The sequence below is a fragment of the Danio rerio genome, chromosome 2 (assembly GCF_052040795.2).
Source record: "Danio rerio strain M-AB ecotype USA chromosome 2, GRCz13ab, whole genome shotgun sequence".
NCBI lineage: Eukaryota > Metazoa > Chordata > Actinopteri > Cypriniformes > Danionidae > Danio > Danio rerio.
Window position 1 is genome coordinate 54,800,934 of NC_141022.1, and position 18,375 is coordinate 54,819,308.

The window sequence follows — 18,375 nt, forward strand, 5'->3', positions numbered from 1 at the left end:
ATTTTCATGTGGATTGGGTGTTTTTAAAAATGTGACTGTTTAATTTATTGCTAATATAGGGCTCTATTTTGACGGTCCATGCGCAGAACGCAAAACGCAGGGCGCAAACACTTTCAGGGCATGTCAGATCGCGTTTTTGCTAATTTAAGGATGGAAATGGTTTAAAAGGGTAAAGTTTATTTTCTTAATGAGTTATAGGTGTGTTTTGAGAATAAACCAATTAGAGTCTCATCTCCCATTACCTTTAAGACCCAGCTGCGTAGCGCCAAGAGCACATTCGCTATTTACAGGACGCAAAGTAAGTCTAAGTGGAAACTGTTTTTCTAAGTGGAAACATTCTCTACTGCGTGAGAATGAGAGATAATGGAACTACTTTCACTTTCGCTCTTGGATAGGGAAACCTATCCAAGACATCAATTAGTCTATAAATAAATAATTTTGTTTGTTAAGCTCAAATATTTGTTTCAAAACTATTTCTAAATTCAGTTCTAATTTCCAGCAAACGAATAAATGAATAATAATAACAAAATGTGCTCAAAAACCTGAGTTATATCCTAAAACACATGCTGTGCCCCATATGGTCTAAAACCTGACAGGTGGGCAAATCTAAGCTTGTTTTTATTAAAACAAATATAAATATGGATATATTAAATAATACTGCTAATAATAATAATAACAACATTATACAAAAGCAAATTGTTATGAATGAACTGAATAAGCCTCCCGAGATGAAAAAGACATAAAAGCTGTGATTTTTCATATTTATGAAGGCTAGAAAATAATATGTTTTGTAATATTTTAATCCTTTATATTTATATTTTATATCTATTCTTATTATATCCTATATATATCCTTAATATTTACATTTTTTCATAAGTAAAGATATTTGCCTATTGCTCTCTTGTGCTATTAAGCAGTGTGTAAGCGAGTTTAGACCGGGTTAGTTTTGGTCTAATGAAAAATCTATTTTAGTTTCTCAAAATAGCAACGCGCCAGCGGTCCGCCTCAGAACGCCTTCCTTTTAAGACCAGAACGCCTATGGGCGCACAATTGCTATTTAAACAGCGTAGCGCAACGCCTCAAAACGACTCTTGCACCAACCTGAAACTACCACAAGACTATTGCGCCGCGCCTTGTGCCACACTGCGCCGGGTGTATGGTAGGGCCCATAATGTTACTAAGCAGAAAAGAGGTACACTATAAAGCTCCGATACAGATATTGCTCATATTTTGGGTGTAAGAGGTAAAAATTACCAACAAATGACACCACACATACAGTAGATGAAAAATCACACCAATTTATTGTGGATACTCGTGTTTTTGTTTACTGTACAATTAAAATCCACATAGAATATTTTTCAGTCATTTACCAAAATATAGCAAAACTGTATTCATGTAAACTACACTCTAAAACAGGGGAGTCAAACTCAAATTAAGTCAAAGGTTTGTTTCTTCTGCTATGGTTTTATTTTGCAGCAAAACTAAACTGGTTAATTTTCTTTAGGATAATTTGGATTTAAGATTATAGATGAGAAAAATATTACAGAAGGATGCATCTTCTTCTAAAATGATGATGTGTCGCCTTCATCCTCCATTTTGTCATGAATTAGCTCTGCATTATTCCCTTAAACAGACACAGGAACAAATGTTTGTCATAAGGTTACAGTATTCAATTCATTATAAATGTCAGCTGACAAATTTGAAACATTTACATTTATCATCTGCATTAAACTTTAGGCACTGCAAGCGAGAACCATTCATTATTTTAACTGCTATAATAAAGAGCAGTTCCTCTTTATTTGTGCATAATTTATTCAAATTCACTTCATTTTAAGTAGTACATACACAGCAAAAACTGCTTTTCTTACTTAGATTTTTATGTCTTGCTTCTAGTCTAAATATCTAAAAAATCTTAATGGGCACCTAAGTTACCCCTTTTTTCAAATTTAATACAAGTGTTTTGCGTCTCTAGAATGTGCATGTAAAGTTTCAGCTCAAAACACCCATCAGATTTTTCATTATATCTTTTAATAGATCCTGTTTTATACATCTTTCCACCAAGGGGGTCATTTTGTCGTACTCCCCGCCTACTGTTTCTATGTGCCTGACAGCGTGCCTTAAATCTCCTCCCTCGGCTGCGTCAGACAACAGACAGACTTAAGGGAAGAAGATCTCATGCAGCGTTTGTGAGAAATACTACAGTAAGAACTTTACCAATGAGTATTTGTTGTGCAGTTGCATTGATGAGTGACACCCAATATCGTTACAAAGTTCACGTGCACACACACACACAGATACACATGCACACACACACATCGCAGGAGACACACACACACACACACACACACACACACACACACACAGGCCCCGTTTACACTAATGAGTTTTCGTTTTAAAACGCATAAGTTTTGCTACGGTTACGCCATCCGTCCACACTACGCCGGAGTTCTCGAGCACCAAAAACAGAGCGCTTTGGAAACCTGGAGAGGCCATATTCATTCTGAAACGCTGCTGCTCCATCTTAGTGTGGATGAGGAAAAACGTAGACATCTGAAAACGGAGGCTGGACTGCTTAGATTCGCTTTTGTGTCATTGCCTTTGTCACTGTTTCCCTCCCTTATTCGTCAAGCCTCTATCACATGACTATAACACATGTCTTTAACGCTACCGAAAAACAGTGCTGTAAGCAACAACATGGGCACAGAAATGGGAGCGTTGTTTGCACTATTGTCTGTTTTAGGCACCATTGTGCAGTTATTCATTTGTTACGTTTAGTAACAACTCGACCTCGTCGTCTGTCCACAAAAATACCTCTCTTGCTTTCTTTGCCATCGTGTTTAATGTTCAACCGGCGTTTGTTGACTAACAATAACCAAATGCCGAGCGAAATGCATGTTTCCTGTTTATACTAGAACGCGCATGCCCAGAGTGTGCGAATGGTCAAGTGATATACGTTTTTGGTGGCGTAGTGTGGACCGAGATATGTTCAGAAACGCTAGGTGAAACGCTAGTGTGGATGCGGATTGTTTTTGATCTAAAACGCCGTTTTAAAACTAAAAACGCACTAGTGTAAACGGGGCCACAGACAGACAGACAGAGGTCGCTTAGCTTTGCACTGTTTTTGCAGGCAAATGTGTCAGGATACAGGCTAATCTCCACTGCTGTATGGATATCTCTTATGTTATTGTACAAAATCAACCTGATTTAACATCCACAAACCAGGATTGAAGCGTCTTCCTTTATAATTGATTTGACACGCGGCTGTGCTGATGAAGTAAAGCTAAAGTAAATCGCTGTACTTCATTACACACATGCTCTGTTTTAAAACATTTTAAACAAGTGAAAATCACTCTTGATCACATTTGATGATGATTGATAATCCTAGCGAACGGAACAGACCTTTTATTCCTGGTTGCTTTGCGCTCGTCCTGTCTTGTTGACATGATTATACACGTGACTACTGGGACATGCTTTGTGAAGCTGTTAATCAATTCGGTGGGCGGGGAACCACACTCCTACGTCAAGTTGCGGTCGGTCTGAAAACCGCTCTAATTGGTCCACTGTTTTTATGTTGTTAAATTAAAAAAAAAGAATGGGTGTGTTTATTTCACCCCAATATGATGGTCTGTACACTATACTTGCACACATGTCTGTCCAAACAGCTTGAAAAGTAGATTTTTCACTATAGGTGCCCTTTAAATCAAGATGCATTTTCTAGACAAGCAACAAATACTGTCTTGTTTTAAGGCATAATATTGCATAATTGAGTTTTTACTTAAAACAAGCAAAATTATGGGTCAACAGAGTAAGCAAAACATCTTGTTTTTCCTTTTGACACACACACAAAAAAAAAATGAAGTGCCACAGCTCTTAATTTTGGCCTTATCTCTGACAACTCGTCAATATGTTTTGCTTGTCTAGAAGATGCTTCTTGATTTAAGTACAAAATAAGACAAAACATGTTTGCTGTAACAACTGGGTGGAGTGACACTCACAACAGAAGGTAAGATCCAATATGCAGGTTCATTCAGCGTCAGGCAAGCAGTGGTCATACAGGTGCAAACGGGTATGTTAAGGCAGTCCAGAATCATAATCGGTATAACCAGGCAACAGGTCAAAAGGCAGGCGGCTAAACTAGAGAACAAGGGTAAACAAGGCTAGGGTCTAAACACGGAGAAAACAAGACAAGGAGAAACGCATTGTAATGTCACACTGGGAAAACAAGACTCGGCAAACTGGATGGGTTCATGAGTGGCTTATGTATGGTGTGCTATCAGACTATGACAAGGTTCAGCTGGTGTGTGCAATCAAGCTAGATGAATGAGCATGGGTGTCTGGGAGCAGTGCATGTATGAATATGTAGTCCTGGGAAATGCGGAAGTGAAGTTCAAGTATAGTGGAAATATCGTAACATTTGCATTGTAACACCTTTTGATCTAAAGATAATGTAGCACTTAAACTGCCACAAAGAACAAAATACTAATAAACTACAGCACCAAATCTGCTGCAATATAGTACTTGATTTGGCTACGAGCCGAAGCGCCTCTCAGCAGCTCCAAATACAGTAGCACCTCAACTACCACATAAAACATGAAGGATCCATTTTTTTTTTTTTTGTCTGTATGTTATAAACTCACATGTTTGCACTTTTATGCCACAGCGCTGTAAATCACATCAGCTTCTGGATCCACTGATGATAAACGCTGTGAAAAACATGATCAGATCTGAGAGAGTTTGCACAACACTGTTTAATTGCAAAACACATAATTTCTGTCCCACAACCCTGTCAGTGCTATAAGAGTTACATAATGGAAATTCAACAAATGAACATTTTTTAAAACTAGGCTTATGAACTGGGCTAACAGACAATTCCAGCCAGAACTACTGACACACATCACAGTGTTGAAAATCTCAGAGACACTTACTGTCTTAGTAAAGAAGACAGGACTGTAAAGCACTGAAGCATCGTCAGCAGAAGACTGTGAACAAACACAACTGACCATCACTGATCTGAGTTCAGCATCTCAGTGTCTTCTGAGAGTTGTAAAGCAGACAGAATGAAGAATGAGGACTTACATCAGCTTCTGCAGGACTGATAGATGTCATTTGGTTTTCAGAGGGCATCTGCAGCAAACACAGATTTAAACGCTGAACTAATTTGATACATTTATGTTCAAATTTATTTCCACAGAACTTCTCAACTGCATCAGTTTATGTCCGTTACTGTATATTCTAAAACACTTACAGTATTTATGGTGCTGTTAATCTGATCCTTTTCTGTCAGAATAAGATTCAAAGATTATTTTATTATATATCAAATAAAACTTTGTGTGGTGTAAAAAGGTTCTTTGGGATTTTAAAATGTTTTTCACACAATGGATCTTTTCTTGTACTTTAATTCTGATTGGTCAGTCACATTATTCTGTCAGTCAAGTGTGTTTGTATCATGACACTAAACTGTGTGCTTGACCTTTTTGTCTCAGTAAAACATTACTTTACAGCCTGTTTCTTCTCATACGTTATAATGAAATCATTAATTATATAAATGAACTCACCTGGATTATTTGTCATCATGCAGATTACTATGGTAAAAAGACCCACAAGCAGTAAAACCATAAGTGTTGTTACAAGGTACATGATCAGAATCAAAGCATACCTGTGGTGATGTAGAGACATGTTTGTTAACATCATAAACAATTACAGCATGTTCATCTTTGAAGATTTTGCTTCTAATATAGAGACTTAATTCAAGCAAATGCACAATGAAAAAGTCTTAAATACTTGTTTTGTTTATTCTTGTTGTCTTTTCCAGTGTTAGTCTCTGAGTCTCTGGAACTGAAAATTACAATACAATAATAAATAAACAAAAATAAATATGACAATGTCAATTATTAATAATATTCACAGTATATATAATAATATTCACACTTACACGTGTGCTTCAAGTCTTGACTCAGTAGTCAGAGCTGCAGCTAGTAGCAGAAATTGATAAAAAATATAAATAATACGTTGTTCATTTCATTAAAGCAACTGTATAAAAGCCTGTTTCCCCAAAAAGCTAAATAAAATGGTCAGAATGCAACTTTGAACTTTAAGTTTTTATTAAAGTCTGATATTATCCAGTTTTCTCCTCATAAATTTTTTAGTGCATAACTCTGACGTATGCAGTAAATCAGTCCAAATATTCAATATGATATTACATCTTTGCTATGAGAAAATTTTTAATGATTAAGGAAAAAAAATAAGTACCAAATAATAAGTACCTCTAAACTTTTGACAGTTATTGTTTTCCGTTTCATAAAAGATATTAATATAATACTAAAATAATACAAATGCATTGTATAATACATAAAAGTTTATATTTCACAGTGGTTCAGTGGTTAGCACCGTTTCCTCACAGCAAGAAGGTTGCTAGTTCGAGTCCTGGCTGTGCCAGTTGGCATTTCTGTGTGGAGTTTGCACGTTCTCACCATGTTTCTAAACTTACTTTGATTTGTATTTCATTGAAGGCAATAAAACAGCATACAACATTTAATGCGTTTCTTGTGATTTGTTTTGCATCACTTTTCAAAAAACGGACCAGTAAAACAATTACCACTTTGTAATGTTGCCATTCCTTTTCACAACACTTAAAAGACGTTTCAAGAGTTCACACTTAGCTGATGATTGATTATAAAGAGTGTTCGGCATGCTGTCCCAAGAGAGAGCCCTGAGCTCATAAAATCCTCGAGCCCAGGGCTCCGTCTCATTGCAGAACGAGAGGGGAGTTTGAGCTCAGTTAGATCTCGAAACTCTCCTGTCATAGCTAATGAAAAATAGGGATTGCTATATAGAGATAACTACTCACGAAGAGCACGTCTACGGTACGGATTTGGATTAGTCGATTAACTTAAGTTGCATGTGTTTGGACGGTGGAAGGAAACCTGAGGACTGGGGGAAAACCCACATGAGCATGGGGGGAACATGTAAACTCCACACAGAAACGTCGACTGGCTTGGTAAGGACTAGAACCAGTGACGTTCTTGCTGTGAGGCAACAGTGCTAACCACTGGGCCCCCGTGCCATCCATCTAGGAAAAGGAGGAGTAGTGGTGGAAGGGGGATTGTTCAAAACGAAGACGGCTGTTATATGGAACTTGGGGTATTTATGGTGACTCAGGAATCGTCTTATTGGTAAATCATGAATTGGCTAATGTAGGAACAGCTGAGTTCAATCATAAGCATGGGATATTCTCAAAATTATTTTATAAATAAACTTCACTTAGGGACTGAAGACACCAAGTGTTTCAGATACAATTTTATCATGTTCTTTCTGCAAACAAGTCTTAAAACGGGCAACAGTATGGGGTCTTCATTGTCACATTTGGCATTTCAAAATGTGCCACACAATCTCTACTGGAGCCAATACTTATCAGCATTCATGGTGCCATCACAGAAGTGCAAGTTACCTTTGCCAAGGGTACTGACACAACCACATACCATGATAAACCCTGGCCTTTGGACATGTTGCTGAAAAAAGTCCAGATCATCCTTTTCTTTTTTTGGTTTGGAGCACACGGCATCCATTTCTCTTAAACTAAAAAAAAAAAATCCTGAAATACTGATTCATCTGACCACAGTACATGTTTTTACTGTGTGATGATCCATTCCAGATGCCTCAGAGAAGTTGACAGTGCTTCTAGACACTGTTAACATAGGGCATCCTTTTGGCATAGTACAGTTTTCACTGTCATTTGTGGATGTAACTATGTATTGTGGTACTTTACAAAGGTTTGCCAAAGTAGTCCTGAGTCCATGTGCTGATATCCCATCCATAAATGAATGAGGATTCTTGATGGAATCGGAGATCATGGTTGTTCAGTTTAGGCTTGCGCCCTTGTCCTCTACGCACTGAAATTCCTCCAGATTTCTTTAAAATTTTAATGATGTTATGCACTGGTAAAATATCTAAATGTCTTCTTATCTTTCTCTAAGAAACATTTAAATAATTTTCTAACATATTTTTTGGCAAACTAGTGATCCTCGGCCCATCTTTGTTCTTAAAGGACTAGACCTTTTTTTTGGATGCTGCTTTTGTATCAAATCATAATTTAAATTACCTGTTGACATCACCTGTTTAAAATCACATCATTATTTATTGCATATTTACAATAAATTTGTATATTATTTAGGAAATATTTTTTGTTCACATTGTCTGCAATGAAATACAAGTCAAAGTAAATATGATATATATATATATATATATATATATATATATATATATATATATATATATATATATATATATATATATATATATATATAACTGTCAAAAAAAGTGTCAATATTTTCACTATGCTTTTCCCAGAAACAATTGAAGGCATTAAACATATACAGTACACTGTAAATCAATAAAATAAAATGTTTTTGAGCTAAATTATAAAACATACGAGCTAAAGTTCATACTGATGAGACAAGTTATATGATTTACAGTTATTTATTAAAAAATTATCGCGTACAGTGAAACATAACTAAACTGCTAAACTCATTATGATTGTTTAAGTGTAATTCAGATTTTTTTTAAATTCTTTAACAATTACTGATTAATTCAATTTAGTGATTGCTTACTTTTTATTGTCTGCATATTTGTAGGAGTCGTGTTGGCAGATGGCTGTGTTGTGTTTCTGCAAAAAAATGAAAAACAATAGTTATGTCACAGTTCAGTTTGTGTCATGGAAAAATATAAGTATAGAAATGAATACATTATTGATTAGGCTAATTTAGTAAATCACTCACAAACACACATTAGTGTGACAATTCACTGATAACATTTCACATGAACAGCATACAGTATATACACTTGTTTTTACACTGTCAAAACTTTAATCTGTTTGATGAATATGTTTACACTTACGTTTCTGTCTTAGTAGTAGTTGCTGGAATAGGTGTTGGAAAAAAAAGGCTTTTTTTTTTTAGAAAATCATAATTTTCACAGCAGAATTAGGAAATCATAATTGTTTGGTTTGTAATCTTATCTTACTTTTAGGTCTAGGTTTAGTGACAGTGAGATGAACAGGAACCTGCAGATCTCCAGCAGAGCAGAAATACCATCCAGAATCAGAGAGTCTCAGTCCAGTCATCAGCACAGTGAAGGAGCTTTTACCATAATCCCTGATCTGCACTGATGAATACTGGTATGTGTCAGATCTCTTCACTAAGTTACAGCTCTTATCTTTAATTTTGCACCACTGTTTCTTTCTATTCCTGTATACATTACTGTAGAAACACTGGACACTGACATCATCACCTTCATATCCAGATACACTGCTGCTCACCACAGACACATCAGGAGCTGAAAACAATCAAGAAGAAAATACATCATTTTACTGCACAGAAATAAACAGCTGAAATAAACACCTCTGCTTCAGGGTTTAAAGCAAGTGCTTAGTCTGTTGATTTCAGTGTGCAGCCAATATACTCTAATCATCACAGATACACAACATCCTCAATGCAAAAATGCAAGCATTGTTTCAGACTGGCGAAATTAAAGACAGGCTGTCAGTCAATGTTCTTTGTATTTGGTCTATACTAGGACTAAATATCTTGACTGAGATAAAGTGAAAGTATAAGAACTCTGCCAAAACTAATTGTCTCACTTATTAATATTTCTTATTTACAATTTGTTTTTCTTGCTTCTAGTCCAAGTATCTAAATATTCTTGAATCTGAAGGATTTAAAAAACATTTTTATACAAGCAAAACATTTAAAACATTTAATAAAGCAAAAGCTTTATTTTTAGAAAATGTAAAAATTTAGTTTTTCCTTAAAACAAGCAAATAAATCTGCCAATATGGTAAGCAAAGTAATTGTATGCCAAAATGAAAAACAAGATAGTGCTTTCCCCATTGGTAGATTATTTTCTTCCTCTTCTCAGTGGAACATGCCTGGAAAACCTCCCTAGGTAAGCGTTCAGGAGTGCCAGAGCCACTTCAGCATTTTGGCCGCTTGTATCCAAGATCTTGTCCTTTCGGTCATGTCTCAAAGCTCATGACCATAGGTGAAAGTCGGAAAGTAGATTGAAATAGAGAGCTTTGCTTTTCAGCTCAGCTCCTTCTTTACCACAATGGACTGATACATTCAATGCATTATGGCTGCCATTGCACCTATCCACCTATCAATCACACGTTCCATCTTTCCCTAACTCGTAAACAAAACCGCAAGATACTTGAAACCTCCACCTGGGGTATCGACCAGCCAACCTGGAAACGGAAAGCCACCGTTGTCCAGTGGAGCACCATGGATTCCACGGATTCACCATGGAACACCAAGACTTCATCTCTGATATCAGCAAATGGTGTTGTCCTGTTGGCTTCATCGAACATAGACCTTCAGCATGCACTGGGGCAGTTTGCTGCTAAGTGTGACAGGGCTGGCATGAGAATCAGCACCTCCAAGTCCGAGGCCAAAAACTCACTTAAATTTGACCTATTTTTTCTTAACACAAGACAATATGTTTTGCTTGTCTAGCTTCTCGATTTACGATTTTTAAATATATATATATATATATATATATATATATATATATATGGACTAGAAACTAGAGAAAAAAAATTTAAGAAAGAGCTTTTTTTTTTTTTGCAGTGAACACTTGGCTTTCAATCAACCCAGGCTCATTCTGGAAACGTAGCACCGCGGACATTTCTGGAGACAGCGATTTACGTGGCCGGAGGTATGTATGGCCGCATTTAATTTTTTTCGAGCGAACGATACGGGGCGGTGTGACGCCGCTCCTCTTCTTCGCGCTCGCCGGCAGACGGCTCAGCTCCATGTGGAGGGTTTTCCTGGCGCTACCAGTTTGTCCGCTTAGCTCGTAGTGTTACGTCCGAGGTGCGGAGGCCTGGGGGAGGAGGAGTCGCCTACGGCGACGACTGGGTTCGAGTCCGGGGATGAGCAGTTCCATAAATCATGCAAGATGAAAAACAGAATCCAAAAACTAAAAGCAAACGAATGCGGCAAAAACCAAAAACTCGGTCAAAATCGGATGAGGGCTTTTCTTTTCTAAAACGGCTTTTATAAATCGTCGCTTGAGTTTAGGGAAGGAGGAGGAGGGTGGCTGGGTCGCCCAGTCGATCGTTCAGTCATTCAGTCAGTCAGAAAGTCGGTCGCTCGACAGCGGCCTCCAGTGGCTTTTCACGCGAGAATAGTGGAGGAGCGAACAGCGTGCTCCCGAGAGACAATCGAGAAGTGAAGAAGCGCGCATAGCGGCCTCTCGCGGATTCGCAAAAACAAAAACTTCACAAATATGTACCTCCCGATACGTATTTCACTGTCTCCAGAAACATCCGTGGGGGACACATGAGGAATGGATCACATGCTTGAGTTGTTCAAGACCAATTTATCAGACATACTATATAGGAATATATAAATGCTGTATTTTACATGCAGTGCAGAAACTGCTATTTAAAGATTGACTTTTTATACTTTATTTACTTTTTATTACTATTATATACAGTGTCTGTAACAATTCTGACTGACAGAGCTGATACTATATGAACAAAATGCTATTGCTTATTTTTAAAAAGGAAGAGGGACTGCTCAAATTGACTTCTGAAAGAAATGAGTGTTAATAAATTATAACCATCCATACTAAACAAATGATTCTTATAGGAGACCTCTTACTTTAGTGAATCAAAATAAGAATCATTTAATGCAGTTTCTGGTCTGATTCACTTGAGAACCTCCTCTAAAAAACACATTATTAATAGAAATCAGAGTCAGACAGATTGGTGATTATTTGACAGAAATACAGACATGATATCTCAACAATTAAATATACAGTAGACCTATAGTACTTAAATGCCATGAGTAATTTTTTTAATGAATCATCACATCAATCATTCAACTTTAAACACAATCTAAACAATCCCATTGTTAAAAAATGATTTGACGCAAATAAAGGAACCAAATTGAAGATGTCCTTTACCTGATTGTACTGTCAGATACACATAATAACCAGTGTCCAGGGTCTCAGAGCCACCGATCTCCACAGCGCACCAGTAATATCCAGAGTCTGACGGCTGCAGATTCTGCCATTCCACTGTAAAGATACTCTGTGCTGGATAATCAGTGATGGAAAATGTATTGCTCATTTCAGTTGCATATGCCATAATAACGCAAGAGCTCCAAACTGACCCCCTACACCAATACTTGTGATTTTCTTTATATTGTTCATCATATAGACATGGAATAATGCCTGGAGATCCAGATTTCACTCTTATATTCAGTTTATCAATCCAAGCTCCATCTGTTGACACGATTAAGTGTAGAATAAAAACAAAACAGATAAGTCATAAACTGCACATTACATACTGAACAATAACTAGTAAGTTAAAGTAAAAGAACACAAAAGAAGTGAACAACAAACCATATAGTAATTTAATAATAATGATATTTAGAGAGAATTATAGTAGTTTACCTGAGATGTGAAGTAAAACTCCAGTGAGAAAGAGAGTTTGAATCATGTCTGCGGTGGAGTGTTTGTGTGTGGTAATGAGTTGCTGTTTCAGAAGAAGAACAAAAATAACATCTGAAACAACACAAATGTTAAGAACTGAACAAAGGTTATTCTTCAGCCCACAACATCAGACATCATGCCGTCACTTACCACAACACAACATTTCACTTGTGAGATATAATTTAGTCTGTGAACAGGTTCATTTCTGTTAAATGACAGTATAGTGAATCGTCTGAATCAGCAGAATCAATGATTATAATAATTTATCCATAACATTTGTCTAAATAAAATAGTGAATTACATTAACTAAATTGGCCGTAGAGTACGAGTGTGTGAATGAGAGTGTGTATGGGTGTTTTCCAGTACTGGGTTGTGGCTGGAAGGAGAGTTTCAAGTTTTGAAGATGAAGAAATTGAGAACATCACATTCAATAATCTAACATTTAAAACCAGAAATTCAGATTGTGAAATTCAGATTCAGCAGAAAGTAGGTCAGGGGTGACCAACAGGGAAGAGTAGACGATCATCGAAAAGTTAAACAAAGAATCACTCACCTCTGCTTGATTTCATTCATGGTTGTGGATGAATTCAAAAATGTGAATTATGAGGGAGGGAGTCTGGAAATTTGTGTATTTTTGTGTGTGTGTGCGTATATATATATATATATATATATATATATATATATATATATATATATATATATATATATATATATATATATATATAGCCTAATGTAAAATTAAACTCATATGTATTTTGGCTTTAAGTATAGGGAAAAGGCGTGTGTGAAATAACCCATCAGAGGTTACAGAATAGGTCTTAATCAGCTTTTTATCCCTCAAAACACCAAAAGATTAAATAAAATTGATTAACCAATGAGATGTTATTGAATTAAATATATGAACTTGGTTCTCTGAAGCATGTATATACTTATTACACAAACTACTGAAAATAGCTGACCCCCGATAGTAAGTTTGCATAACAATTGTGTCCTCCTGAGCCTCACTAGTGAACTCTCGCAGCTCTGTGATTGGCCAAAATGCTTACTTTGACTTTTCAGTCATCGTCTACTCTTTCCTGTTGATCACTCCTGACCTACTTTCTGCTGAATCTGAATTTCTGGTTTTGAATTTTGGGATATTGAATTTGATGTTCTGAATTTCTTCATCTTTAAAATTTGAAACTGTATTTTTACAAACTGGATATCTGCAGTCTGTCAATTTAGCACACAAATAATTTGAAGTTTGAAAATACGCCTATAAACAATTCATCCTTGAAAAATTCAGGTATCTTAAATTTCAGACGTTCAATATTCAAGTTATTAAATTCATTAAGAAATTCAAATTTAAATTATGAAAGTCAAATTTAAAACAATTTTTTAACAGCTTATAAAAAGTCTAATTTCTTAAATTACAATTGTCAATAATTCAAATTAACACAATTCAAATTCAGACTGTTTTGGCATATTATTAGCCCCATAATCTGAGGGCTGTAAATCCCAAACATCTCCACAAGAGCGAGGCAGAAAACCTGCAACTGAATATTGTAGAAACCAACTGAGTACAATAATGCTGACAAATAGTGCATGTGAACAGAATTGTAAGTCTTTTTTTTAACTTAGAGGTATAGTTCACCCAAAAAAATGAAAATTCTGTCATTATTTATTCATTCTTCACTTGTCACAAACCTCTTTTTTCTTTTGTTAAACACAAATTATTCTGAATAAAGCTGAAAACCTTTAATCATCAACAAAAGTCAGTGGTTGAAGGTTTCTTACATTTTTCAAAATATATTACTTTATGTTTATTAAAAAATAAATAATCCATAAAGGCTTGGTACCATCTAAGGTGAGTAAATGGTGAGAACATTTTGATTTTAGGATGAACTATAAGTTCTATAACTATAACTATAAGAGATGAACTCTGCTGCTATATTTACTACAAACTGCAGCAAGTTGTTAGTGTTGCATATTCACAGAGAATAGATCACTGGCTGCTAAATTATGCAGCTCTGCATAGTTATATTTATAAATACATCACATGATGAGCAGATGAAATGTTCACAGCGGAACCGAAAGTTGAACCACAGACATGGTAAAAGATCTTAAAGAGGACATCACACATGAGATGAGTATTAGAAGTGTCAATCTACTTTTAAATTTTGTTATAAACTTATTAAGCTGAAGAGAGATGCATTATAAAACTCTGATACAGATATTGCTCATATTGTGGGTGTAAGAGGTAAAAACCACCAACAGATGGCGCCACACATACAGGAAAAGCACTCACTAATTTATTGTGGAGATTCATAGTTCCCCTTCGGGGGGAACTTCAGCACTATAAGTGGATTTGATTGTAAAATCCACGCATTGGGGAGGTTCGGTTCAGAAGCTACTCGTCTGAAAGAGTATTGAACGGGCCAATTAAGAATGAATTGGCAGCGCAAGCCTGCGCAGGTGAGCGGCATAAGCAATCAACTGAGTATATAAGCTCACCTGGCGCAGCAGACGCTATGCTTTTCGCTTCAGAGACTTTCTGATCGAGTCGATGAGGGTTCCTCCTGCTGTGACCAGCGATTCTGAGCGAACGAGAGCATTCTCCCGGTCCAGAGTGTGTACACGCAGTGGCAGACGGTCGAGCTGGGTTTCTCCCTTGCCTGGCGTTCTTTGGGTCCGGTCCTCCAGAGCGGTGCGTATAAAGTTGCAAACTTCACAGAAAGAGCAACACAGTCGTGCAGCACGTCCTTATCAGGACGGCGCTCCGACTGTGCGTTTCTGGATGCGGTGGTTTCCTGTCCTCGGATGATGGGCGCGGGCACTGTGTTACATGTCTGGGGGTCCAGCATGTTAATGCGCTGCTCGCGGGCAGTTCATGTCGTCATCGCGATGCCATGACTGTTGCGCAAGATCGCGGTTAGCCTTTGCAAAAAGGCGAACCACCCCAGTTGTCCCCTGCTCTGCAGCGGGCACTCGGGCAGATCTGAGGGTTTCAGCAAGAGATAATCCGTCGCCCACGGGCCCGCGGACCTCCCGCTCCTCTAAGCGCTCCATCCAAGCTTCGGGCGGAGGAAGCGATCCGTCTAACAGATGGTAGCCCTTACGCCCGATGACACCGGAGACCAGATGTCCACCGCGGCATCGGAGGGTGGGCTTTCATTGTCCGATGATGATCCAGACCCGCTCGCCCCCTTCGGGCTGGTGAGCGCTGTCACTACGGATCCTGAAACGGACATGTTAGCCGTGCTTTCCCGGGCTGCTTCGGCCGTGGGTTGGAGATGGTTTATCCCCCAGCTCCGCGGCCGGACCGACTAGAGGGGCGTTCCCTTCTTCCCGGAGGTGCACAGTAGGCTCACGCGGTCTTGTAAAGCACTTTTTTCTGCTCGTGCTGCGTGTTCCTCCACCCTAACCACTCTTGACGGTGAAACAGCCAGGGGGTATGTGGCGATTCCTCAGGTTGAGTGCGCGATGGCGGTAAATCCGCGCGGCGCCTCTTCTTGGCGGGGTCCGCCTCGTCTCCCATCCAAAGCCTGTAAGTTATCTACCTCCCTCGGAGCTAGAGCTTACATAGCTGCGGGCCAGGCTGCTTCCGCCTTGCATGCGATAGCCACCTACCAGCGCTACCAAGCGCAGGCGCTGGCCGAGCAGCACGAGGGTGGGTCCAACCCAGGCTTACAAGCTTCGCACCGCCGCCGACTTAGCTCTTCGGACTACTGAGTCCGCTGCGTGTGCGTTGGGGAGGACGATGTCCACATTAGTGGTCCAGGAGCGCCACCCCTGGCTGATATGCGCAAAGTCGACAAAGTCCGCTTTCTTGACTTCCCCATATCCCCAGCCAGGTTCGGCGACACTGTCTGTGAATTCACCCAGGAATTCAAGGCGGTGAGAGAGCAGTTGGTGGGTGATGTCTTATCGGCGGTCCGTAGCCCGCTCCGCCCGCCGTGCCATTCATACCTGCTCCTCGCCGAAGGCGCCCGCCTACGAGAGCTGCTCCGCCCCCGCACACGCCTAAGGCGAAGCGAGCGCGTCGGGCACCTCGGAAGCAGGCAGCCCCCCTGCCCAGAACGCCGCTAAGTCCGGCAACGGACCGCGAAGCGCCCCTGGGACAGGCCATCTGGAGAAGAGGGAACTTGCTCTTTCCCCGCTGGAGGGCGGGGCCCCATTTCCAACGGCACTTTTTACTGCCATGAAAACATTATGAAAGGGCACTTTTCACTTCCCCAGATGTGACAGCCCGAAATCTGCCAGTCTGGGACGCTATGCTTTCTAGCTTGCAGATTCGGTGCGTTTCGCCAGTGGCTCAAGAGCGCTGGGAGGACGGTCTCCTTTCTCCCACCCCTCGAGCCTCCCCTCCGGAGCTCGGGTTTGGAGTGAGAGCAAATATCTCACCTCCAGCTTTTCCGTGGGACCCGCGAGCTTCCCGGATCAGCACACCCACTCCGCGCTGCCCCACTGCTGGTACGTCAGCGATTGTAGCGATGAGTCCATTAGCGAGAGCTCTGCCTGCCTGGTTAGCGCGGGCCAGCTCTTCGCAGTGGCTCATACGCACAATCAGACTCGGCTATGCGATTCAGTTCGCGAAACGGCCCCCCAAGTCACGGGTGTGTATTCACCAGGGTCAGCCCCCTGTCCGCCCCTGTCTTGCGAGAGGAGATTGCTGTCCTCCTGGCGAAGGATGCAATCGAGCCGCTCCCTCCAGCCGAGATGGAGAGCGGGTTTTACAGCCCACGCTTCATCGTGCCCAAAAAGAGCGGTGGGTCACGGCCAATCCTAGATCTGCGCGTTTTGAACCGCTGCCTGCACAAGCTGCCGTTCAGAATGCTCACGCAGAAGCGCATCCTCCGGTGCGTTCGTCCTCTGGGTTGGTCTGCAGCATTAGACCTGATGGACGCGTATTTCCATGTCTCCACTCTTCCTCGCCACCGACAGTTTCTGCGGTTTGCGTTTGAAGGTCGAGCTTGGCAATACAAAGCCCTCCCCTTCGGGCTCTCTCTGTCTCCGCGGGTCCTCACCAAGCCCGCGGAGGGTGCCTCAGCGCCCCTTCGGCTCGCGGGCATCTGCATACTCAATTTCTTTACGACTGGCTGAATTGCCCTCTCTTTTGATTATGCACAGAGTTGATTATGCACAGAGACAAAGTGCTCTGGCACTTCCACCTGTGGGGGTTTCAGGTCAACCGAGAAAAGAGCAAACTCGCCCCCGTGCAGAGGATCTCTTCTCTCGGGCTGGAGCTGGACTCGGTCACCATGGCAGCGCGCCTCTCCGGAGAGCGCGCTCAGCTGATGCTGTACTGTCTGAGAGAGCTCGACAGTAAAATAGTGGTCCCACTGAAACAATTTCAGAGGCTCCTGGGGCATATGGCATCCGCAGCCGCTTCATGCCGCTCGGATTATTCTATATGAGACCACTTCAGCACTGGCTTCACGATCGAGTCCCCAGACGCGCATGGCACGCGCGCGCACACCGAGTCCCTGTTACTGCGCTGTGTCGCCGCGCCCTCAGCCCTTGGAGCGACCCCTCGTTCCTACAGGCCTGGGTGTCTCTAGAACTGGCGTCCAGTCTTGTTGTCGTTTCAGCAGACGCTTCCAACACGGGCTGGGGGGCTGTGCGTTGCGGGCATGCGGCTGCGGACCTGTGGAAAGGTACCCAGTTGCATTGGCATATCGCCTGGAGCTGTTGGCAGTGTTCCCCGCTCTCCACCGTTTTTTTCCGGTGTTGGAGCGGCAACACGTGCTGGTCAGGACGGACAGTACGGCGGCGGTGGCGTATATCAGCCGTATAGGGGGTATGCGCTCTCGCCGCATGTCTCAGCTCGCCCGCCGTCTGCTCCTCTGGAGTCATCCGCGGCTGAAATCGCTGCACGCCATTCATATTCAGGCAAGCTCAACC

General features: G+C 40.5%; 2 protein-coding genes across 6 annotated transcripts in view; both read right to left on the reverse strand.

Moving 5' to 3' along the window:
- pigrl3.10 (polymeric immunoglobulin receptor-like 3.10) overlaps window positions 1–18,375 on the reverse strand; it is an 88,338-nt gene that overhangs the window by 14,274 nt on the left and 55,689 nt on the right.
- Window positions 1,275–12,980, reverse strand: LOC147846528 (polymeric immunoglobulin receptor-like). 5 transcript variants are annotated; one of them, XR_015479006.1, is made up of 15 exons: window positions 12,643–12,980; window positions 12,454–12,535; window positions 11,962–12,282; window positions 9,019–9,330; window positions 8,893–8,914; window positions 8,607–8,662; window positions 7,479–7,569; window positions 5,933–5,972; window positions 5,782–5,835; window positions 5,556–5,656; window positions 5,246–5,277; window positions 5,077–5,124; window positions 4,926–4,979; window positions 4,638–4,703; window positions 1,276–1,624 (listed from the first exon to the last, which is right to left on the reverse strand). XR_015479006.1 is itself a non-coding variant. In XM_087241505.1 (14 exons), the coding sequence occupies exons 2-13, from the start codon at window positions 12,497–12,499 to the stop codon at window positions 4,650–4,652; spliced, it is 1,140 nt and encodes a 379-aa protein (XP_087097631.1). In that variant the 5' UTR covers window positions 12,500–12,535; window positions 12,643–12,692; the 3' UTR covers window positions 1,275–1,624; window positions 4,638–4,649. The 5 variants fall into 5 exon arrangements, 1 of the variants encoding a protein (XP_087097631.1); XR_015479007.1 differs by lacking the exons at window positions 7,479–7,569; window positions 12,643–12,980 and adding an exon at window positions 3,996–4,134 and having other exon boundaries at window positions 9,019–9,154; window positions 9,286–9,330; window positions 12,454–12,564; XR_015479004.1 differs by lacking the exons at window positions 7,479–7,569; window positions 12,643–12,980 and adding an exon at window positions 3,996–4,134 and having other exon boundaries at window positions 1,275–1,624; window positions 12,454–12,632.

What these genes read in the sequence shown, in the direction of transcription:
- LOC147846528 (XM_087241505.1), bottom strand. Translation starts at nt 12,499, where the DNA reads ATGATTCAAACTCTCTTTCTCACTGGAGTTTTACTTCACATCTCAG. An exon ending in AGTTTTACTTCACATCTCAG is followed by an intron (nt 12,283 to 12,453) that starts GTAAACTACTAT and finishes TCGTGTCAACAG; the next exon opens with ATGGAGCTTGGATTGATAAA. An exon ending in TCAAGACTTGAAGCACACGT is followed by an intron (nt 5,836 to 5,932) that starts GTAAGTGTGAAT and finishes TGTAATTTTCAG; the next exon opens with TTCCAGAGACTCAGAGACTA.